The sequence below is a fragment of the Mustela nivalis genome (genome assembly GCF_964662115.1).
Source record: "Mustela nivalis genome assembly, chromosome: 9".
NCBI lineage: Eukaryota > Metazoa > Chordata > Mammalia > Carnivora > Mustelidae > Mustela > Mustela nivalis.
The window spans coordinates 48,761,712-48,786,867 of NC_139028.1; the positions used below are offsets into that span (position 1 = coordinate 48,761,712).

At 37.5% G+C, this 25,156-nt stretch overlaps 1 protein-coding gene across 4 annotated transcripts in view; it reads right to left on the minus strand.

Annotated features, from left to right (window-relative positions):
• FOLH1 (folate hydrolase 1) overlaps positions 1–25,156 on the minus strand; it is a 68,204-nt gene that overhangs the window by 4,882 nt on the left and 38,166 nt on the right. For 3 of the 4 annotated variants that reach the window (XR_014299134.1, XM_082684395.1, XM_082684393.1), the window contains exons 8-17: positions 22,550–22,648; positions 22,170–22,255; positions 20,563–20,682; positions 18,329–18,411; positions 13,302–13,365; positions 8,750–8,817; positions 6,814–6,905; positions 4,939–5,029; positions 1,430–1,694; positions 1,075–1,156 (exon numbers count right to left, since the gene is read on the minus strand). Coding sequence is in view for 3 of the 4 variants with exons in the window: in XM_082684395.1 (XP_082540521.1) it covers positions 1,075–1,156; positions 1,430–1,694; positions 4,939–5,029; positions 6,814–6,905; positions 8,750–8,817; positions 13,302–13,365; positions 18,329–18,411; positions 20,563–20,682; positions 22,170–22,255; positions 22,550–22,648 (1,050 nt within the window). In the remaining variant the exon portion in view is untranslated. The remainder of the gene's footprint in view (positions 1–1,074; positions 1,157–1,429; positions 1,695–4,938; positions 5,030–6,813; positions 6,906–8,749; positions 8,818–13,301; positions 13,366–18,328; positions 18,412–20,562; positions 20,683–22,169; positions 22,256–22,549; positions 22,649–25,156) is intronic. The other variant, XM_082684394.1, reaches the window with a different exon arrangement.

A 25,156-nucleotide genomic window follows, 5' to 3' on the forward strand; every position in this document is an offset into this window, starting at 1 on the left:
TTTGCATGCAATGTGAAGTGAAATTTAGAACTCCCTTTTTTATCAGTTGCTGAGAGCTTAAACAACATTACTGTTGAATATATTTTTCTTCCTCCATTAATTGTTGGTATGTCCTTCATTACAAAATACCTATTTCTTACCCAAATGCATTATTATATGTCACCCATCTATTTCTGGACTGATTGCTCTTATCTTTCAATGTATTTTTGCATCAGTCCCCAAGGACTTCATATTTGTGTCATCATAATAGGCTTAATACACAGTCAATGTTTATTCTCAAAATTCTACTTTAAAAAAATTTCCCTAATATTGTCTCATTATTTTTCTCCCATCTGAAAGTTCTATTCCAATTATATTTATTTTGGTGATTTCACACAGAATTAATGTTAAATGCTTAATATTGGAAGAAAACTGACTTCTCAATACTTGTTCTAGAGAAAGAATTTTACCAGGTAGAAGTGGAAATGAGGAACTCTGGAGGTAATGACATTAAGAAGAGGAAGAAAAGAAAGTATGTTCTGGAAAAAAGAGAAGTTGGTTGAAGTATGATGGACAGACATTGAAAGAACATGAGATGAGGCTAGAAAAAGCTGGGGTCACACAGTGGAGGACCTTCAATGCTAAGGTGGGAATTTTGTAACTAAACAGCTGGTTATTAAGGAGCTACTGGAATTTCTCAGCACATGGCTGCCACTCAGAAAGTTAGAGATGGGGGAGCCTGGGTGGCTCCGTGGGTTAAAGCCTCTACCTTCAGCTCAGGTCATGATCTCAGGGTCCTGGGATCAAGCCCCGCATCTGGCTCCCTGCTCAGCTGGGAGTCTGCTTCCCCCTCTCTCTCTGCCTGCCTCTCTGCCTACTGGTGATCTCTGTCAAATAAGTAAACAAAATCTTAAAAAAAAAGAAAGTTAGAGATGGGTCTTGCTGAGATATGGCAGCCCTGTACAGGATGCCTTAAGGTGGAGAGACAGAAAGGAACAAAACACTTCCCAAAGATATTTCAGCAACAAAGATGTCAATTAGTATCTCTTTCTCATTGTATCTGTTCTAGCTGTAAGTTAAAAATGTGGAACATACTTGTTTTTGTCCAAGTCTTGAAGTCTCTCATTGAACTTAGAAGCAGTTTCTGTAAAGTTCTTCACGGCAGAGAAAAGTGCATCTGAAATAGAAATCGGGGCTTAGGGGCATTGTCCTATGGCTTATGCAAAGGGGACAGTATGGGAAGCAGTTTGTTCTCTTCTGTACTTTACAAGGTTCTTATATTTATATATTACAAGAGGGGCATCAGTGAAATGGCAAATACATTTATAGATGTAAACAATGTATCTGATCTCACAGACTGGCAATAAGTAACACGTGACTAAGGTCGGTCACTACATTTTAAAGATTAATTGAAAGACAGAGATGTTTTGAGGGAGGAGGTATAGCTTACCAAATGACACACGGTATGTGTTCATTTCTTGTGGATGTTTCATTGAAATATTGTAGATCTTGTCAGCGTACTTTCTCAAAACAATAGCATAATCTCGACAGTCAAATGGGAGCACTATGGAATTGGCTAGTTCAAATACCATCCCTCCTCGAACCTGTGCCACAGCGAGGTGGTACTTAAAAGTTGGATCATAAAATTTTTCCACCAACTCATATGTTTCATAGACACTGTGATACAATGGATAGCTCCTGAATTTGCTTGTTGCCTAAAAAAGAAAAGGAAAATGAGCCACACAAAAGAACACAAAAACCAAACTATATCTCTTAAAAAATAGCTTTTAATAAGATGCATAGTACCATATTTACTATTAATATTAGTAAAACTGTTTTGGCCAGTAATGAATAAAGAAATGTATTTAAGAACCTTAATAATACACTTACTAAAGGGTCATATTATATATATATATATATATATATATATATATATATAAAATATATATATTATGTATAATTCATATTTTAATATGAAAATATATCCCAGATGTGTAATTAAAAAATATATGTATACAACATAAATGATAGAATAAAATTATCTGGAAAGACCAAATGGTCTTGTCTTCAAGGATATAGGAGATGTGAAAACATTTCTGAAACAAAGACAAGATAATGTTGCATTTCAGTCTAAATAATTTAAGAAGATAGGGAATTGCTAGAGGCGATGGTATATGAGCATTATACAGCATTATATATGGTAGAGCTGCAAAATGCTAATGACTGAAATTCCACGAATGGATGATTTTCTGACAAGTAGCCTGTGGAAGTGAAGAGTTCCCCCAGTGAGGAGAAATGTAGTGGATCCAGAATCCCCCGAACGAGAGAGAAGGAATGCTCAGATATATATCAGACACCAAGAACATAAACAAAAGGCCTGAGGCAAGGACTTTTCAAACTTTGAATTGCTGATTTATGTATTTTGTCTTATTTAGTTGTGGGTTTTTTTTTTAATTTTTAAAAAAAATTAAAAAAATTAAATTAAATTAAAAAAATTGATTTAAAAATTTTTTAAAAAAATCTTTTTTTAGGGGCGCCTGGGTGGCTCAGTGGTTTAAGCCTCTGCCTTCAGCTCAGGTCATGATCTCAGGGTCCTGGGATCAAGCCCCACATCGGGCTCTCTGCTCAGTGGGGAGCCTGCTTCCTCCCTCTCTCTGCCTGCCTCTCTGCCTACTTGTGATCTCTCTCTATCAAATAAATAAATAAAAATCTTTTTTAAAAAAATCTTTTTTTAAATTGACATAAAAGAACACTTTATTTAGCAGTGTGTTGAAGAGGCTAGGATTCTAAAATTAGACAGCTGGAGTTTGAATCCAGCCCGTAGGACCTATTACCAAATAACTTTAACTGGTTATTAACCCAAAGATTATTAGCTTTTCTTTAGTATTCTCGTGAGTAAAACATAGTTAATATTAACATCTAGCCTCAACCCAAACCCATCTAACCCTGCCTAACTTCCTACCCCAGTGGCAGGATTAAAGATTTCCTGTCTGGAGAGAATAACTAGTCCAAGAGAAAAGATCGATAGATTCTATAGAGCTATAGTTGTTGCCTCCCCATAAAGCACTGAGAACAGGCATTCTTGATCACTCTTCTCTGAAGCTTCCCATTTGACAGCTGCCACCCTTGCATACATGGCTTCAGTCAGCTTCTCATGGACTAATTCCTAAATAAGACAGGTGGCCAAAGATGACCAGGCACTTGAAAACAGCCTTGGACTTGAAAGATATAAACCAAAAACACAAACTAAAATAAAATCAACTTAAGAGTAAGGAGGTACTGCAAGGAGTGGAAGGAAACTTACAGTAATAATAATAATAATCATATAAAGATTTCAATAAAAAAGAATGACAGAGTTGAGAAAGATTTTTTTTTTAAGATTTTATTTATTTATTTGATGGGCAGAGGTCATAAGTAGGCAGAGAGGTAGGCAGAAAGAAAGGAAGGGAAGCAGGCTCCCTGCTGATCAGAGAGCCCAATGCAGGCCTCGATCTCAGGACCCTGAAATCATAACCTGAGCCAAAGGCAGAGGCTTTAACCCACTGAGCCACCCAGGTGCCCCAAAATATTTCTGATAGTAAAAAAACAAACAAAAAACAAAAAACAAAAACACAGATAAGAAACAAAAGATAAAAAATAAGCACATCAGAAAATAATCCCCAGATGTTAAACAACTAGTAATAGTTTAAAAAAGTCAAAAGATGGAAGAAGTGATCAAAGGGAAAAACATTCCCTCCAACTGCAGGATGTGGGTTTTCAGACCAAAAGACCCACTCTGTGCCTAGCCCAGTGTAAGGAAAAACAGTATAACCAAGGCACACACATACAACGAGGACCACATGAAAGATACCAGAATCTTCCTTTTTAAAAAGTCTCCTTTTCAAGAAGTTCCTGAAGGATGTGTTCCAAACATACTAAAGAGTAAACCAGAAAAGAAAGATAAAATATCCAGGAGAGAGAGGATGCAGAAGAGGAGAGAACTGAAGGTACTCTCAGACTTTTCAGTCAAAGAAAACTTCACAGGCAAGAGCTGTGTCACAGGGAAAGAGAACCACCAGAGAACCCAGATGAGCAGGAGAAGAAGAACCCAAGAGGGAAAAAGAAATCTGCCAGATCACCGATGTGTTGGAATATACTAAAAAGTTTGTGGTGAGTTAGTTATGGACACATGGAGGGGGAAAAAAAAAGATAATCCACAAGTATGGTACAACAGTATATTGAGAAAATGCAATGAGGGAAAATATTTGAGAGCTGGGAGAAAAGTTGATATAGAAGCACAAAAATGCCTATCTTCCCTAATGAGAAGTAAATGGAAGATACATCAAACTGAAAAAGAAGTAAATGGCACCAGGAACACAGTATGTGTAAGCATGCATGTAGATATCAGAAGAAACCAATGAAAAAACTGAATAAATGTGAATGTGTTGAACAGAATCAGAGGTGGGACAAGCCCACAAGTAGAATAAAGGACCAGTGTTTTTCATCATACACACTTACAGAACTGTTATGAGCTTTTATGAACTATGTTCTTATGTTACTTTGGTAAACATAAATACTGTAAAATTGTCATTACCACCAGCATGAACAATGGTAGGGAAAAAATCATGAACTATTTATGTGTTCATTGTTCCTTGTGCCATAGAGCATAACTTTGACGTTTACTGACTGGAGATCAAATGGGATAAAAATCCAAATATTTCTAGTGTAAGTAACTGGGTGAAAGGAATGTCACCTAGTGAAACAGAAAATAGATTTAAAGGAATACAAGCAAGTAAGTTCTAAGGCTCAGGACGCCGGATGCGGGCGTTCCCCCGGGTGACAGTAGACCCATCTCAACCACTTCTGCTTCAATTCCTCTATTTCTTAAAGGCTTACGTTGCCTTTTATTAAAATTCAGAATTATTTGTTTAGCTAAAATATATTCATAAGCAATCTTCAAAAACATACTGACAGACTTACCCAGTTTTTAGTGTACCGTGCTCTGCCTGAAGCAATTCCAAGTCTTTGGAAGAACACCTCAAAGTCATTACCAGATCCCAGTTTGCTAATCCTTTTAGGGATAAAATAGATTACCTGAGTAGTTTCTTCAGTGACTAAAATGAAAGCTTAATTAAACTTCATTCTTGCTCTTATAATTTTTCTTGATAAAAATCATATCAGACAAACAACAACAAAAAATAATTGAGAGGAAAAATTGAGAGAAATAATTGATCACAAAGTATCTACTTCAATAAGACTATTTTGGGTAGTAGTGACCATTGTTCTTTTGGGTTCCTGGACCCAATTCCAACATGTGGAGGGGGATGTGTGGTGTTTCCCGTACCAGCGACAAGCAATCCTCTGGGACACCAGCTGGGTGTCCTCTGATTCAACTCAATTCTGACACTGAAGATAGCACAGATTCCACAGGTGAAGAGCTCAGTCCTACAGGACTGCCTGTCCACCGATTTCAGAACCAACCACAAATCCAGATTGTCATCTGTGTTTCTGACTGACCAGCTGCAGATTGGAGATTCCCAAGTTATGTTCCTTGGGCTCAATTAATTTGCTAGAGCTGTTTCCAGAACCCAGAGAACAATTTTACTTTGTAGATCACCGGTTTATTATAAAAGGATGTAACTCAGAAACAGCCAGAAGGAGGAGGTGCAGAGGGCAATGTGTGGGGAAAGGGCACACAGCTGTCCACACCCTCCCCAGGTGCCCCACTCTGCTCTAAGTTCCATGTATCCCCCAACGTGGAAGCCCTCGGAACCCTGTCTTCTTGGGTTTGAATGCAGGCTTCATTACAAAGACACAATTGATGGGATGCCTGGGTGGCTCAGTCGGTTAGGCCGCTGCCTTCAGCTCAGGTCATGATCCCAGCGTCCTGGGATCGAGTCCTGCATCAGGCTCCTTGTCCAGCAGGGAGCCTGCTTTCTCTCTCTGCCTCTGCCTGCAACTCTGCCTGCTTGTGCTATCTCTCTGACAATAAATAAATAAAAAATCTTAAAAAAAAAAAAAAACAAAGACACAATTGATTAAATAATTGGCTACTGCAGACTGATTCAACCTCTGCTTATGGGGTGGGACTGACTGGCCGTCAGCCCCCATCCTTAGGTGGGGTCCAAGTGTCACCCTGCTAACATAACGAGAGATACCCTTGTCTCTTTCATCACTTAGAACATTTTAAAGGTTTTAGGAGCTCTCTGTGCCACTTAAGGGGCCAAAGGTTGAATATATACTTCCTGTTATAAATCATAATATTATAATTGCATAGGTTAATTTTTTTAAAGATTCATTAAGTTGGAAAATATTTTCCCTCAACTTATTTTATCATCTGTATTTGTTATTTATGATAAAGTTAATAGAAGCAGAATTATTTTTAGATAATCCTGATGTAAATCCTACCTTAAAATTTTTTAAATTTTTAAAATTGTTCATACTCTTGATAGGTATATAATCTTATCTATAATCAATCTATGTCTCTGAGATATTTATTCCTTTAACCTTGCCTGTGAAGACACACCCAATACTGAAATGATGCCTGTATTATTCTTAGAGAAACCAAAATATTTTTTGACTGTTTGATATTCAGAAAAAGGAAAACATATCGAGTAACTTAGGTACAGAAATGCGAGGGGAACTTCTTTACAAATTATAACTTTGGACTTATGGAGCATGCTATGTTTTGCCTTCTCAAAAGAACCATTTTTAGATGGCCTACAGATTTAACTTCAAAACACATGGCAATATTTTATTTGTGAACCAAAGCATCACCTTCCCTTTGAAAGAAAGCACACTTTCATTTTCAACCTAGTCATACACTCTATCCAGTAGAAAGTCTTATTTGTTTACCTCGGCATGCCACTGAACTCCGGTGAAGGACTTTTTCCATTCCAGCTCTCATAAAGAGATTTGCCTTCAAAGCCTTTATCGGGGCTTTGGAGCTACAGATTAAAAGTGAAAAAAAAGAAAATACTTATAAATAAGATATTTTAAAATTTAAATGTCCATTAACCAGGGAATAAATAACTAAACTATATTTAGCAAAATGCATGATACACAATTTGCACATTAGCTGTCATGAAGAATTGCAATAATGAGTTTCTGACAATAGAGGAAAATGTTCATGCTACTATATATAAATGTGACTATTATAAAAAATACGTGAAGTATATGGAAAAGCAGGCCATATTATTACCAAGCCACTTATGCAAATGAAAGGTCCTATTGTAAGACTTTTTGTCTATTTTTTCTGAATTGAGGGAGGCTGCTCTCAAAAACACATTTCTTTCCTCTTCTAAAAAAGAAAATGAAAAAAAGCAAGGCGATTAAAAGAAGGTATTTCTTTTAATATTGCTTCTTGACAGTAAGGTTGCTAAAGTCATTAAAACATAATAAAACAAATGCATTAATTTTTATTTAATTAATTGAGTATTTATTGTAATTTTGTTAAATACTGGGCTTGAAATACATTTTCTGGTTTTACAGATGAGAAAACCAAGGAAAAAAATATGACCTATTATGGAGTTCTAGACCAATTCTTGAAATCTAGTGTATAAGATGTTACGCTGAAAACACTCACAAACTAAATTTTAATTAATGTTCCATCAACTACTCACAGGTCATACATTATATGGTATACAATTTTTTATTTTATATTTAATAAAAGTCCTATGTTCTACTTTTCAACAAATTCAATTTTTAAAACCTTTAGAGTACCTATGTCATTTAAGACTTTGTGCAAATGCCAGGGATACGACGCACAATAAGACACATTACATACTCTGTAAGAGTGGGAACTGCAAGTAAAAAATGTGGAATTCAGTGTGCTAGGTGCAAAGGTCTACGGGAACATAAATGAATTTGCATAAGCACAAGGAGAGAGTCAGAACACAGGTTAACAGAAATTATGTTATTAACCTCTTAATTTGTAAAATATGAATAAATAAGTCAACAAAAGAATTTCACTCAAGCTTAGAAGTTGACACCAAATTTTGATATAAGGGACAGCACTGCTCCATTTATGCTAAAAAATGCACATTCAGAACCATGTAGAAATATAGTACTAAAGTTTCCATTTATCAATCAAATGTAAAATGCTATTAATCACTCTCCCCAAACAAAATAGAACAAAACCAACCCCCAAACTGTCAACCATCATGTAATTTCAGAGCTGACCTAGAAGGTGGTGTTTTTGCAATTGTCCCTGGGGGCCACCAAACCAGCCTGAAAAAGAATATAACTGCTGAGCTTCCTTAGCATTTACCTTAAATTACATGAATGGTGCACATTCTCAGAAACACCCTGTCACAGATACATGGTCTCACCTAGCCTCTGCCCCAAACCAACCAGACCCTGGAGTCAGCGGTTGGTGTTTCCACACATACTCCTTCTCAGTCACTTGAAACTTTAACTCTTCCTGTGTCCTGGGCTAATTGATATCAGCACACGAAGGAGTATAAATCAGTTTTAAAGTTAAGGAGTGAAATCATAGGACCAAGTCCCAGTTCAGCCACTGCACGAGTTGTGTGACTCAGGGGCTAATGGTTTTTGATCTTAGTTTTCTCAATTTCTAATGGGGATGGCAGACACAATGCTACCCCAAGGCTGCTCAGGGTAGTTGGGAGAAATGGGGTAACATGTGTAAACAGTTTATTAGATGTAATGTTCTCCGGAGTTTAGTAGATGTAATATTTGCTATGCAAGAGAAAGGACATAATAATCGTACCTCAAGAAAGCATCATTTGTAGAACTCAAACTTTCTAAAATTATACATAATTATTTTTACCTCCTTTGTTAGGTTGTATACCAAGCTGTACATCAGTGGGGTACAGTCAACTCTCAGAGTATAGTTCCCTTAAAGATAAAGAGAGAGAGTTTTTTTTTTTTTAAATTTCATTTACTTTATTCTTACATTCAAAGATAAATCCTAACTCTTTAGCCAAAAGGATCTTTTAAAACCTAAGTTCAATAAAACTCTCCAACTTATTATTTAATAAAGGTATCATGCTCATCACAGCCCTCATTTCCAAGCATGAAACAACCCCCACGGCCGCTCCAGATCTTCACCTCCCACTCTGTCTACTCTGTTGCTCAGGGGCTTTGCACATACAGTTCCCTCGGCCTGGAACAGTGTTCTGCACTGATCTGCATGACTCTAGTCTACTGTCATGTTTTCTGAGCGTTTCCTCCAAACATCCTACCTAGAGGAGCATACTTTCTTCTCTTTATCCTAGCCACTCTTTTTTTTTTTTTTTTTTTTTTCTGATGGTGCCTTATTTTTCTCATTGGTTATCTCTCAAACATGCTAAATATTTTCCTTTTTCTTTTCCATCTTCCCACCAGACTAGAAGTTCCATGGGAGCAGGTGTTCTCTTTTATTGTGGCCTTATCCCCAGGGCTTAGCACAGAGTCCTAGCCTTTAGCATTGACCCAATAAATATTTGTTGTTAAAACGCATCTATGGGGGTGCCTCGGTGGCTCAGTCAGTAAAGTGTCCCACTCTTGATTTCGGCTCAGGTCATGGTCTCAGGGTCCTGAAATCAATACCTGCATCGGGCTGCATGCTCAGCTTGGAGTCTGCTTGAGATTCTCTCTCTCCCTCTCCCCTAGCCTCTCCCCGCAGCTTAGATGTGTGCACACGCACATGCTCTCTTTCTCTCAAATAGAATAAACAAAATATTTTTAAAAAATGTATTTGTAAGGCAGATACTCTCCAGCTACTTCTTAATAAAGAACAGAGACAATGTTCCCATTCCTCAGGAATTCTGACTGATGAGTTTGAGAATCACGTGAACAGCCAGGAGAGGTGCCCCCAAGAAGCTGTGGGAGCACAGGGAGGGGACGCTAAAGCAGGTTGGGGGCCTGGGGAAGGGGAGGTGAAGACAACTTCATCAAGGATCAGCCCGTACAAATACCCAGAAATAAAAATGTACACGATGTACTCAGAGAATGGCCAGCAGTTCTTATCTCAAAACTTCAGATCCATGTCTGGGGACAGAAAAAGTTGAGGTTTTAACAGTAAGTAGACACCCCAGTGGAACTGTTCATAGAACCTGAAAGGCTGGTTCTAAAATCCAACTGGAAGAATACATATGTACAGATTTTAGCCACTGCCATTTTAATTTTTTTTTAATTTTTCATTTTTAAAATTTATTTATTTGTCAGAAAGAGACAGAGAGAGAACACAAGCACAGGGAAAGGCAAGCAGAGAGGGAAGCAGACTCCCTGCTGAGCAAGGATCCTGATGGGACACGATCCCAGGACCCTGGGATCATGACCCAAGCTGAAGGCACATGCTCAATGAACAGAGCCACCCAGGCATCCCCAGCCACTGCCATTTTTAAGAGCTAGTAGGAGTGCAAACCAGAGAGTCAGAGAGGAAGTCTGGCAGCAAGTATTACCATGTAATGCACATGTAGCATGATCCAGCCACGATACTGTAGCTCTCCACTCTCCACTTATGTAGAAAAAGGCAAGGTAGGCAAATAAACAAGATATTTACTGCAGCAAATTGAAGCCATCTGACCATCAGCTAGAGAACTGAGACATAAATTACTCTGTTGAAAACACTGTACAAGTTTTTGTTTTCAAGGGATAGATTTATATATACTGTCATGCGAAGTTTTCCATAATATGCTGTTGAATGACAAAGGAGAAGATGCGGAACCACATAGCATGTAGTACGCAGTACGTAATATGTAATGAAAACCTGTCTAAGGTAGTGAGGGGCAGCAGAATACAGTAGTTAGAAGGATAAAGTTGAACAGCTGGATTTGAGTCTCAGCTCAATCCTTTACTAGCTCTGTGACCTTGGGAAAGTTACTTAATCTCTCTGAATTGGTGGTTTTCTCTTCTATACAAGAGAGATAATAAAGTACTACCTTACAGGATTATTAGATTGAATAAATGTTACCATGTAAAGCACTTAAGACAGCACCTTCAACACCACTGACGGTTTATAGAGCTAAGTTCTATACGTGAATATCAGTGTGATGGAAATATCCCAAATTTAGGACAGTAGCACCTTTGGAGAGAGGGCGGAGTTTGAAAGTGATATTAGTAAAGGATTTTGCTTTATTTATCAATTTTGCATTTTACCATGAGAAAGCCAATGTATCACTTTTTATTTAAAAAATAAGTATTTAATAAAAATTTAAATATAAAGCAAAGTAAGATATAAATGGCCTAGTCATTGAGTACCATGGTGTCATATGCTCTTGATCCTGAAAATCATGGGGAGACAATGCAGCATTGCAAGGCAGGGAGTGACATCAGCAGCAAATTCCAGTGATTTAAAACTATTAAAAATCAAATCTTAAAAACAGAACTAGCAATAAGGACATTATTCTACTTTTGAAAAATACATGTTTAAGTTCTTACTCTCTTGTAGCAAGAGTGTTTCGTCTGATTATGTGTTTCTAAGTTAGGTAAAAGTGCCAAATACATTAATTTTTGAACTTTTATTCTGTGAGAGGCACAGGTCTTGGAGTTTTGCAAATATTAACAGCTTTTGCCCTGATAAGAGCTTTGGAGATCTTTGCTCTCGGTAACTCAATTTTTAAATTTTTTTTAGTGTTTTTCTTCTTCTTTTAAAAATATTTTATTTATTTATTTGAGAGAGTGAGTGAGCAAGAGAGAGAGAGCACAAGCAGGGGGAGCAGCAGAGGGAGAGGGAGAAGCAGATTCCCCGGTGAGCAGGGAGCCTGACCTGGGGCTCAATCCCAGGACCCTGAGATCATGACCTGAGCTGAAGACAGACGCTCAACTGACTGAGCCACCCAGGCAGCCCAGTAACTCTATCTAGAGGTGAGAAAACTGAGACACGGAAAGTGAGTCACAACCTAAGGTACCATAACTAGGAAGTGGCAGGGCCACAAGGAAGGCGATGCCCTTCCCCGGAACGTAAGAGAAGCAGGGCAGGATGACTGAAATGCACTGCGTGAGCTCCCTTCTGGGACAATGTAATTCGGACAGGTGAACGAAGAAGAAATAGACATGACAACATGCCTCTGGCAAAATGCAATGTCTTAATTACTGCTGACATGGAAGATTTACTCCTACACTAAAGGGAAGATTCTGAAAGTCCACCCTGCGTTCACTGACTCATTCACTGGCGGCACCTGGGCAACACGTGTTTCTTTAACAAGACTTTAGGAAGCCACGAGTCATCCACATCCTGTCTGTTCCTCCTGAAGAATACAGCCTAGTAATAGAAGTCTTTTGTAAAGCAAATCATCGGGTAGCCTCGACACTGATGAGTGCTGAAGTCGGGGCGTCCCTGGAAAAGTTCCAGCTCAGGGGAGGCTGAAAGGGTAAGAATTCAGCAGGTAGAGGGTGCTGGCAGTCGTCTGAGTACTGGGATCAGCAGCTGCCCGGGCTGGGAAGGTGCACATGGTCAAGAACAGGAAGATGAGTGGTTGGGAGGGTAGTGGCAAAGGACTGCTTGATCTTGGGAACAGACCCAACAATGTCCTTTCATTCGAATCTCTGCTTATCAAAAGCAAATCCATTCTTAAAGGCCAGTCTCAAGTGCCATTACTCAAGCCTTTCTTGAACTTACTTCTATTCTCTCTTCTGAACACCCAGACCAGTCTGATTATAGCAGTTTTTTAAAACTAATATGATCTTTTAAAAATTTTTATTCATTTATTTGAAAGAGAGAGAGATACCTGGACCAAAGTCAGACACTGAGCCAAAGGCAGTGGTTTAACGGAGTGAGCCACCCAGGTGTCTATATGGCCTTTTCCTTGTACCTGCAGATATTAGAAAGCTAGACTAATTAATCATTCATGCTGAGCCACAAACTCCTTCGTGCAAGACTGTTCTTCACTAACCTCTGATCCCTTTGAATCATTACAGAGAGAAATGCTCAATAACTATTTGTTAAATTGAAAAAAAAATTTTAAAAATACTTGGACATCAGTATTTTTATTCTAAAATCTATATGTATGATATGATAAAAACAGGATTATATTTAAATTATACTTTTTTTGTTACCCCATTCTAAAACCATAGGAATCTGTAGTTCTGTGATTTACTTATTCATTTCACTAGAAATTTTTAGTTCTATGATTTATTTATTCACTTACTAGGTAGTTACGATCCTTACCACAGACAAGGTAATCTGCCAGATGAGGCAAATCAGAGAAGGCTGCTTTCACCAGTTAGCATGCTTGGGCTCACAGCTGCTGTGAGGCAAGTGCGCAGCGAGACCAGCCAGCAGCAGAGTCCCTAACCCCATGTACTGGATTTGCCTTCCTTATGGGAGCATCATTTATGAACTAAGTGACCGCTGCTACCATGATCACATCTTTTCCTATGAGACCAATGTTATTCACCTTCTATGGAAGAATCAGCATTAACATAGGCCACAGCACGTTCCTGAAGGAGTCTGGAATTCTCCTATAATAAAAAAGAAAAAAAAATCATAAACATATACCATGACCTCCCCCTAAAACAATATACATCTACTTGTGCTGTGTGCAGATTTGGGAAGTAAGCTGACCACAAAATTGATACATAAGATTCTGAAAACTGAGTTTGTTTAGAAGAATTCCGATAAGGATCATTCTAAGAAATAATGAGTAAAACATTTTTAAGACTAAAATTTAAGATGAACTTGCCCATATTCTTAATATGGTAAATAGAAAATGAACTGATTCCTTAACCATGCCATGGTTTATCCTTTAAGAAATTCTCTTAGCAAACACGAATGACCTAAGAAAGAAACCCCTTAGTGGAAATCTTCCCATGAACATCTCTCGCTCTCAATCCCTCTCTCTTTCTCATTTTTTAAAGTAGGCTTTAAGACCAGTGTGGAGCCCAACTGGGCTTGAACTTCCAACCCTGAGGTCCAGACCTGATCTGAGCTCAGGAGCGGGATGCTTAACCAACTGACCCACTCAGGCAGAACCCCTCCATCCGAACATTTATTTAAAAAAAGAATCTTGCCTGATTCAATAATTTCAAATTTCAAATTTATGGATTAAAAATATATGAAATTTCTGTACTATACTCAGAAGCATGAAGTTTTCCTGTGGGATGGCACCACCTACTGGTCAAAACTGATCATTGCACAATAATAAAATGCTGAGGAAAAGTGTTGCTGGCTTTTTTTTTTTTTTTTTTTTTTTAGCTATCAAGCGGATTTTGAATCTCCAAAACATGAGATTTCCTAAGCGTCTGGACAGTAAGAAGAGAAGTGGAAAAAACCTGAAGCTTGAGGTGGTGAATCTGGAAGAGACAAACCTCGAAATATTTAGGATCTTTCTGATGGGACCATAAATCTTTCCTGTCTTCAAGGGAATTACTACCTCTCCCCCCCCCCCGCCCCCCGCCCCTGCCCACCACACGAAGACAGTTGAAGTTTATGCGGTTTCTTCAATTCCTAAAGTATATAATAGAAGCCAAGTAAGTTTTACAGCATGACTGGCAGTTAATGAGATAAACATTAACTTTGCATATGTGTACAGCTAATGATCCTATTTCACAAGGCCAACAATATATGCAAGTTTAAATATATGCAATCTATATTTTAAATCAGTACAGTTAGCATATATTATTAGTTTCAGGTGCACCATATAGTGATTCAACAGGTTTATACACTACCCAGTGCTCATCATGGTTTCTTAATCCCCACCACCTATTTCACACCCCCCCACCTCCCTCTGATAACCATCTGTTTGTTCTCTGTAGTTAAGAGCCTATTTCTTGGGGCGCCTGGGTGGCTCAGTGGGTTAAGCCTCTGCCTTCGGCTCAGGTCGTGATCTCAGGGTCCTGGGATCGGTCCTGGGATCGAGCCCTGCATCGGGCTCTCTGCTCAGCGGGGAGCCTGCTTCCCCCTCTCTCTGTCTGCCTCTCTGCTTACTCGTGATCTCTCTCTCAAATAAATAAATACAATCTTAAAAAATAATAAAAAAAAATTTAAAAAAAAAAGCCTATTTCTTGGTTTGTCTCTTTCTCTACCCGCCCCCGTTGGTTGTTTCTTGAATTCCATATATGATATTCATCTTTCTCTGACTTATTTTGCTTAACATTATATTCCCTAGATCCATCCATGTTATTGCAAATGGCAAGATTTCATTCTTTTTTACAGCTGAATAGTATTCCATTCTATACATATCTATATAGATCTCACATCTTCTTTATCCATTCATCTATTGATGGACACTTGGGCTGCTTCCATAATTGGGCTATTGTAAATAATGCTGCTATAAACACATAGGTGCATAAATCTTTTTGAGTTAGTGTTTTTCACATTTAAGTAGTGGAATTACTGGATCATATGGGGATTCTATTTTTTTAATTTTTTGAGGAACCTCCATACTGGTTTCCATAGTGGTTGTACCAGTTTGCATTCCCACCAACCATGCATACGTGTTCCTTTTTCTCCACATTCTTGCCAACACTTTTGGTTTTGATTTTATACATTTTGAACAGTGTGAGGCAATACCTCATTGTGGTTCTGATTTCCATTTCCCTGATGATGAGTGACATTGCGCATCTTTTCCTGTGTCCATTGGTTATCTGTATATCTTGTTGGGGAAATGTCTGTTCATGTTTTCTGCTCATTTTTAAATCAGATTGGTTCTTATATGTTGAGCTCTTCAGTTCTTTATATGTTTTGGATATCAACCTTTTATCAAGTAAGTTGTTTGTGAAAGAGAGTAGCCTATCTTTCAGTACTGTTTATTGTTTCCTTCGCTGTACAGGTTTTTGATATAACCTCAATAGTTTAATTTTGTTTTAGTTTTCCTTGACTCAGGAAAGGCATTATTGAGCATGATGTCAGCTGTGGGTTTTCATATATGGTCTTTTTATGTTGAGGTATGTTTCCTCTAAACCTACTTTGTTGAGGGTTTTCTTCACAAATGGATGTAATACTTTGTCAAAAGCTTTTTCTGCATCTATTGAAATGAGTATATGGTTATCCTTTCTCTTGCTGATGTGATGTATCAAACTAGCTGATTTGCAAATATTGAACCACGTAGGTTTAAAATCCCACTTAGTTGTGGTGCATGTTTTTTTTAATGTATCATTGGATTCAGTTAGCTAACATTTTGTTCAGGATTTTTGCATCTATGTTCATCAAAGATACTAGCTTGTAGTTCTTTTTGTGTAGTGTCCTTACCTGGTCTTGGTATCAGGTTAATGTTGGTCTCATAGAATGAATTTGGAAACTTTCTTTCCATTTCTATTTCATGGATTAGTGTGAAAAAATAGATATTAACTTTTTAAAGTTTTTGGTAGAATTCTCCTGCGAAGCCATCTGGTCCTGGACTTTTGTTTGTTGGGAATTTTTTGATTACTGATTTAAATTCATTGCTGGTAATTGATCTGTTCAAATTTTCTATTTCTTCCTGATTCAGTTTTGATAAATTATATAATTTACATGTTTCTAAGAATTTATCCATTTCTTCTGGGCTGTCCAGTTTGTTGGCACATAAAATTTTTCATAATATTCTCTTCTAATCCTTTGTATATCTGTAGTGTTGGCTGGTATTTCTCCTCTTTCATTTCTGATTTTGTTTATTTAGAGTCCTCTCTTATTTTGGTGAGTTTAGCTAAAGGTTTATCAATTTTGTTGATCTTTTCAGAGAAAAAGCCCCTGGTTTCATTGATCTGTTGTGTTGTTTTTTGTTTATTTTGTTTTTAGTTTCTATTTTGTTTATTTCTGCTCTAATCTTTACAGTTTACTTCCTTCTATAGATTTGGGGTTTTATTTCTTCTTCTTTTTCTAGTTTTTTTAGATGTACGTTAGGTTGTTTATCTGAGATTTTTCTTGCTTCTTGAGGTAGGCATGTATTGCTATAAACTTCCCTCTTAGAACAGCTTTTCCTGTATCCCAAAGAATTTGGACCATTGTGTTTTCATTTTCATTTGTTTCCATGTGTTTTTTGATTTCCTCTTTCATTTCTTGGTTGACCCACTCATTGCTTAGTAGCATGTTATTTAACTTCCATGTGTTTGTGCTCTTCCCAGATTTTTTTTTTTTTTTGTGGTTGACTTGTAGTTTCACATGTTGTGGTCAGAAAAGATGCATGGGAGGCCTTCAATCTTTTTGAATTTATTAAGGCTTATCTTGTGGCATAATATATGATCTAGACTGGAAAATGTTCCTTATAGACTTGAGAGGAATGTGTATTCTGCTGTCTTAGAATGGGATGTTCTGAATATTCTGTTAGATCCATCTGGTCCAAAGTGTCATTCAAAGCCCCTATTTCCTTATTGATTTTGTTTGCATAATCTATCTGTTGATGTAAAACAGGGTGTCAAAGTTTCCTACTATTACAATTAGTTCCTTTATGTTTGTTGTTAACTGCTTTATGTATTTGAGTGCTCCCCTGTTGGGTGCATAAACACAATTGTTACATCTTCTTGTTGGATAGTTTCTTTTATGATTATATAGTGTCCTTCTTTGTCTTTTGTTACAGTCTTTGTTTCCAAATCCACCTTCTCCAATGTAGGTATTGCTAGCCCAGATTTCCTTTCACATCTTTTTGCATAAATGTTTCCACATCCCTTCACTTTCAGTCAGCATGTGTATCCAAGTCTAAAATGAATCTCTTGTAGGCAGCATGTATATGGGTCTTGCTTTTTTATCTATTCTGTCTCAATGCTTTTGGTTGGAATGTTTAGTTCATTTACATCCAAAGTAATTATTGATAGTGATGTACTTATTGCCATTTTGTTATTAGTTTTATGGTTGTTTTTATAGTTCCTCTCTGTTCCTTTCTTCCTTGGCTTTCTTCTCCCATGGTTTGTTGGCTTTCTCTAGTGACATACTTGAATTCCTGTCTCTTTATTTTTTGTACATCCATTACTGGTTTCTGATTTGTGGTTACCACTGGGTTTGTGTATAACATCTTCTGTGTAAAGGTAAAATTACTTCTAAAGGGACCTATCAAATATTCTGCAGTGAGACTTCCTGCCTTATTTTTACCATGATTTAATTTAGAGTCAGTCATATAAGGAACATAAATGTGAAAAGTATACCTTACTGTACAGGTTCAAGGGGGGATTTAAATGTGGTTAGCTTTAGAAGCTAATTTGGAAAGTGCAATAGAAACATGATATTTTATTTTGTTGTTTGGTTTCTAGTGAATTTACTTATTTACTGTCACACTCCCAGGTAGTGAAGAGTAATCATTTTGACTATTGGCATTAGTGGCCTAAAAAGTTCAAACAAAACAGTTCCTTAATGCAAAGAGATTGTTATTTTGAAACAGGGATGTTTTGTTTCAGATTTTGGAAAAAAGTGAATATGTTCTCATTGAATTTACTTGTCATTTTTACATCTTTGAGAATCAAGTCCTAACTGCTTTGCTATTATGAAAATTTATATTGTAGCAAATTATCAACTAACCTCTGCCCATTCAGTAGAACCAAGAAGACCAAATTCTTCTGCATCCCAGCTTGCAAACAAAATTGTTCTTCTAGGTCTCCATCCTAAAATATATGTGTAGACACATAAATGCTGGGAAAATGCATAATATATCCAAGACATTATAAAACTCCACAGAAAAACAACACTATAACTTCATTGGCTGTTTAGAAAAGGTGAACTCTGGTGAGAATTTTTACTTATATAATTTCCTTTCATGAGATTTTAAAGCCAAACTGTCAATAAAAAAGCACAATTGCACTGAAAAGGGGGAAAATGTAGACACATCAAAAATTCTGTGAGGTCCTAATATTTTAATGGGTGTATAACGATTGGATATACACAGGCAGCCATCTGGCTCTGCAGCTGCCCGGAGAGAAAGAAGAAAGTGCTAGATGTGGTCTGTGTTCTGAAAGCAGAGGGAACGGAGAGAAAATTCCTTATAACTCTTCCACGTTCTGGCATCGTACAAACAATTGTTCACTGTCAGCTGGTTGTGTGATTTCACTCCATTCTCTGCCAGAATCCATCAACAGAAGCTCTGTTAGCAGTACCGATGTCTGTGGCTGCTGCAATAATTCAGCATCACTCAACAAGGAAGTGATACGGCTGGGAGTTATGAACACTGACCTCGGAGTTAAAGAAAGATCTGATTTCAATTCTTGGTTCTTTTGCTTACTAGCAGGAGGACTGAGGGGGGAGTTATGCAAGCTTCCTCAGTTTCTCTTTCTTCATCTGTACTCCAGAAGTAGCAAGGTAAAGATGAAGATACTACTTGATTTGGGGGAAGACTGAATGGAGTCATGTTTACAAATACAGCATTTCATATGTGCTCTAAATTTGTCATCATTTTGGTAAATAGCTCATTTGTGCTTATTAAGAAGATGGATCCCTACAGCTGAGTCCAATGTTCTATTTTTGTCAAGTTTATTCATGATATTATTCAAATTTTCTATGAACTGTTATTCCTCATCATCGCATTCTTTGGGCACGCTATTTTTGTCATTGCAATGTTTTGTATTCACCATAGGGAGTCTTATTGCAAAATCATGACTTTTTTTTGTACTACTGTTAAGCACTAGCTAATTTATGAGCTATGTAGATTCAAGCTTTCATAATTCTATGTTCTTTAAACACAAGATAGCTGTGTAGGGAAAAAAAAAAAAGAATAGAGCCCTTTATCATTTTGTTTTAAAGAGAAACATGGCTTTGCGGACTGGTAGCCAGAAATTTGGCTTGAAACCATGGTTCTCTGACTCTGCCACACACTAGCTACATCACACACTAGCGATACAACTGGGTTCTATAAACCTTAACTAGCTTATTGGTAAAACAAGAACAGAAATAACTAAATTTCTCCGTGGCTGCTAGGAGTTCAAAATAGAGAACACACAAAAACACTGGTTCTCTGAGGAAATGAGCAGCATGCAAACTGAACATATTTTTACCATTGTTTTTATTGTTACTAAAAAACCCTGGATCACATTTCCAGCCCCAAATCCTTATTTGCAGGGTCAATATACAGAGTGGATTTTCTGCTCTCGAGGTATGATTTATTTTCAAAAGCAGCCGTTCCAATTCAATCTTATCTTTGTTTTCAAAGGAAGATTCTAAAACGATTGGAGCAACAGTGCTAGGAGGGGAAGGCTAAATCTTGGGAGAGCAAACAAAGGCTGCGGCTGTGGAAAGGCAAACATCAAACTTCTGAGAAATTCTATTAGGCAGCCAGACCAGTACTTTTCTGAAAAAGCTTCCATCTCCTCACCTGGGACACCTGACCTGACATGTGAGGCTAGAAGGGCCCAAGGAACTTCTACTCACAGTTCTGTGATCAGGACACTTCGGCCTATGACCTATTTTGGTTTGTCCTCTCGTGTGAAGAAACCCATTTCCGCCTTCTTTGCTGTCAGAAACAATCCCTTACAGCGGAACTCCTTTATTTCAGATTATAATTTTATGAATACCAATAATGTAAATTACATTCTATAAATAAGCAAAAATAAACAATATAATTAACTAACCCACATGAGTAATATAGCCCCTCGTTACTGAAAGCTGTTCTAAGGACTTGATGCTACGAAGGTGGTACACTTTGCATCCATGCTCTCAGGGGACCCTTCACACAATCCTGTAAGAATGCGGTGATTTTACACACTTCACAGAGGACTACACTGAGATTCAGAGAGGCTGATCTTTTTTTACTTTGTTTATATTACCTTCTTTCTTCAGTGTTCCAAAACTCCTCACAATTTCATGAACAACAGCTGCTCCGCTCTGAGGGTCAATGCCACCAAACACCCATGAGTCACGGTGACCTCCAAGAATGACATATCTGTCTAGAAAGCATCATTGCAGAATTACTTGTCATTCCAGGTCAACAATAGAGCAAACTGCAAATAACTCAAGAGCATCCAAACACAGAGCTTTCGTGACTCAAAGAAAGATACCACGGTTCCTAAAGACTTATATAAATACACTATTTTGATGCATGAAGAAAATATGAATGTGATAAGCAAAGATATACTTCAACATATGATAGTAATCATAGGTACAGAAGAAGTAATGTTACATCTAGAATTATAGAAATTATTCTATCCATGTCTTTTTATAATTCTGTTACTTCTCTCTTACCTACTTATCACTTTGCTTCCAGTATTTTCAGAGTAAGAGAACTCAGTGGCCACATAGTAGGTTCTCCATTTCCTACTCCTTCTGGTCAATTTTCAAGGCACAGCTCAGTGATTTTCCTCCTCTATGACTCTTTCCTAGCTTCCAAATGGGAGGGAAATTATCCCATGATCCAGCTGTCAGAGCAATCCTATCATATCCGACAAAGCAGTTACCGCACTTCAATGTATGGCTCCTTGCCCACGGCTCCTTGTCCTCATTTTATCCCTCCATGCCTCATGCCTAATACAAAGCCAGCACAAAACAGGTACCCAGGAAGACTCAATGAATTGCCCATTATATATTATTTAGTACTGACCGAAAGCATACCAATATTCTTTATTCCTGAAAGAATTCTAAGAAAAATGCGATTTAACTCTAATGCTTGTTGGTAACAAACATATAACCTCAATTCTTAAGGAACTGAAACATAATGAAGTAAGGCTATTTTATAAAACTTATTAATCTGTAATTTCTTCTGAAATTCTATAAAAATCATGTGTCTACATATTGTATTAACTTCAGTGCAAAATAAAACTATAAAGGATTCATTGCTTACTTTTCTTTCTTTTTTGTGTTTCAGAGAGTGAGCACACGAGTGGGGTTGGGCAGCAGAGAGAGAGACAGAAAGACAGAGAATCTTAAGCTGAGCGTGGAGCCTGATGCAGAACTTGATCTCATGACCCTGACACCAGGACCCAAGCCAAAAGTCAAGAGTTAGATACTTAACCGACTGAGCCACCTAGGCTCTCCAAGTTGACCTTAATTTTCTAAGGGTGTTATCTTTTATACGGATGCTTGTAACTATCATGAAGATATTTACCCAAGCAAAATACATGGTAAACAAATCCAGAAACCCTGAGAAAATACCTCAAAATGACCTCTCCCTGTCCTTCCTCCCTTGATCCTTTACTTGAAGCATGCACTACATTAACTAACCTTGAGCATCTAGCCAACATGGACCCACACTAACTTTTCTTTACAACATGTATCACAGTACAAAATTACCTCATATTTATGAATTCTATGCTTATGTAAGTTCCCTGAGGGCAAAGAACTGCTGTGCTCTGTTCATCTCATGTTCCCAGAGCTCCGAGGAGTTCTTAGCCTAGAAGAACTGCTCAATCAATATCTGCTGGCCAAATGATTAATTTACCTGGTTCTACAGCTCCTCTGAGAGTCCCAATCACATTGTATATTCTCGTCACTTTGTTGTTAGAATGGATGTGCATCTTGACTTTTCTAATGCAAAAATAAAGGACACATTCTGAAAATACTAGTTAACGCTCTGTCACCCACAATTTTTTAACTCTTACATCATTTTAAAGATTTCTAAATGTACACATGCATGAATTCCATTGTTCAGTTGTCTGATACTAAGGATGTAAGTGCTCTCCCCTCCACCACTGGTGGGATTTCTTTTTCCTGCTGGTACTAGATATATTTCACTTTTTCAGTCATCCTTTGTAATTTTTTTTTTTTTGAAAAAAGATTTCCTCCCCCAAAAGAGAGTTACAATAGAAAGAGTCTCTTAACTGCGTAGAAAAGTTTCCAAGAAAGCCAGGTCCAACATTGTAGGGCACTTGGAGACTTCCTTTCCAGCTGCTATCTGGAGGCGGGGCCCCACCCATTTTCCTGTTGAATGCAAAAAGTGTTATTAGCTGAAGGAACGCTTTGGAGCTACCAGTTAAAATGTCTGTGAGCGCGCTTTCTTGAGGGCCTGCTCCTAGGCTTCTATGAATCAGGGAAATGCCATTTACCCCTTACTATGTCTCTTATGACGCGGGATCTACTGTCACTCCCCCTTCAAAGATGAGAGGCGTGAGGCTTAGAGAGACAGGTAACACGTGTGAAGTCAGGAAGCTGGTGTGTGGTACAGCTGAGGGTCAAACCACTAGGGTAACCACGACAGAAGCCTGAAATTCAGGAGTAAAACTCTGTTTCTGGGAAAATGGAAATGTGCTTTATCCTATTCTTCCTGATAAGTACAACTAAATTCTCTGGACCATAAGTGTATAGAAAACAAACATTAGGCTCTGAAGGGTGAAGAGAAGAAAACATACTAGCTTGGGACCCCAGAGTACAAGAAAAGTGATGAGTTCCTTGAGTTTCCTTTTTGGTTTATCTACCCCAGACTTGGAGCTGAAGAAGCTGGCAAGCTAGAAATGTCCCATGGCATATTAGGAACACTCTAGCTGACAACAGCTGAATAAACATTCTTCTCAAGTGAATATGGAACATATTACCAGGACAGACTACAAATTAGGCTGTGAAATGAGTCTAAATAAATTTAAATGACTGAGATCAGGCAACATTAATTATATAATGTTTATTAATCCAACTACAAAAGAAATAATTTAGCAATCAATAATAGATGGGAGGAGCACCTGGGTGGCTCAGTGGGTTAAGCCGCTGCCTTCGGCTCAGGTCATGATCTCAGGGCCCTGGGATCAAGCCCCACATCGGGCTCTCTGCTCAGCAGGGAGCCTGCTTCCTCCTCTCTCTCTGCCTGCCTCTCTGCCTGCTTGTGATCTCTGTCAAATAAATAAATAAAATCTTAAAAAAAAATAGATGGGAATTTGGGAAAAATGCAAATCTATGGAGATTAAACAGCTGACTCCTAAATACCCAATGGCTGAAAGAAAAAAATTCGTAAGAGTAATTAGAAAATACTTGGTGTTGAATGGAAATGAAAACACAACATATCAAAACTTACAGGATGCAGCTAGAGCAGTGATTAGAGAGAAATATATAGCCATAAACATCTATATTCAAGAAGTAGAAAGACATCAGCCAATAAACTAGTCTTCCACCTTAGAAAACTGGACAATAAAGAGCAAACTAAGCTAGTATCAATCATAAGAAAGGAAAGAATAAAGATTGTAACAAAAATAATTAGAGAATAGAGGAAACAAATAGAGAAAACCCAGGACACCAAAAGTTAATTCTTTGACAAGATCAACAAAATTGACAAGTAAAAGCAAGACAGATGTTATTATTATTGCTGTCATTATTGTAGGTGTTACTATCACAATCCTAGTTAGGAGGCAAATGAAAGCCATGTAATCACATTCCCCCCAGTATAGAGGGAAATCCCTCCCACCCAAGGAAAAGTGGTTTTGCTTTACTTTAATTCACATCTCATCATCTTTTATTGAAATGCTCAACATTCTTGGGCCCTTATATGATTTTGTATCTCCACTGTCTCACAGATTTATTAAGAAATTCTCTTTTAAGATGTATCCAACGTGTAAAACATCTTTTGCAATTAATACATCATGTTAAATGGTTAACTGTTTGTGGACATCTGAGAATTAACTGTCAGGGACAACAAGCATAATCCTCACCTAAGTGTGCTGAGGGAGAAAATTTACACAGTGAAATTCATAAACAAATTGTGTATTTTTTGAAAAAAAAAAAGTATAAGACTAAATTCCAACTTTGTAGAATGTTTCATTATATCTTGGAAAGTATGGAAAAAGAAATAGGAGAGGGGCCCCACTGGCTCAGTTGGTGGATTATGCGACTTTTGATCTTGCGGTTGTGAGTTCGAGCCCCACCGTTGGCTATAGGGATTACTTAAAAATAAAATCTTTTAAAAAATAAGGAAAAGAAATAGGAGCTGTCTTCCTGCTTTTAATATATGAAGATCATCTATTTCCAAGTAGACTGTGCTTCCAAAGTTCATTTTTAATTATGGTGTTTTCAAAGCAAAATGCACTTTTCCATGGTAGTGATGTTATTAATGGTGATTGCATTTACAAGATGGCTTAAAGAAGCTGACTTAAGTACAGCAGAGACAAAGTGCATTTGTGTTTTTTTTCTGACCAAGTAATTCTAGCCCATACTTAGGATATAACTGACACTGAACTAATTAATCAGAGCAGTCAAATGGTAGACATAATTAAGTACACCTCAAATCAATTCTATAAGATCTGTCCTTCTTTCTTTCCATGAATTCTTTTTCTAATTAAAAAGATAATCGAGGTTTTAAAAAAACTTTTACATAATTGAGATTATTCTCTCTATATGTCTCTGCATATCTATATATTTATCTCTAGATATCTAGATAGCTAGATAAATCTGCCATTTCCACTTAGTAGTGTAGCATATGCATGTTTCCATATTATTAGATGTTCTTGT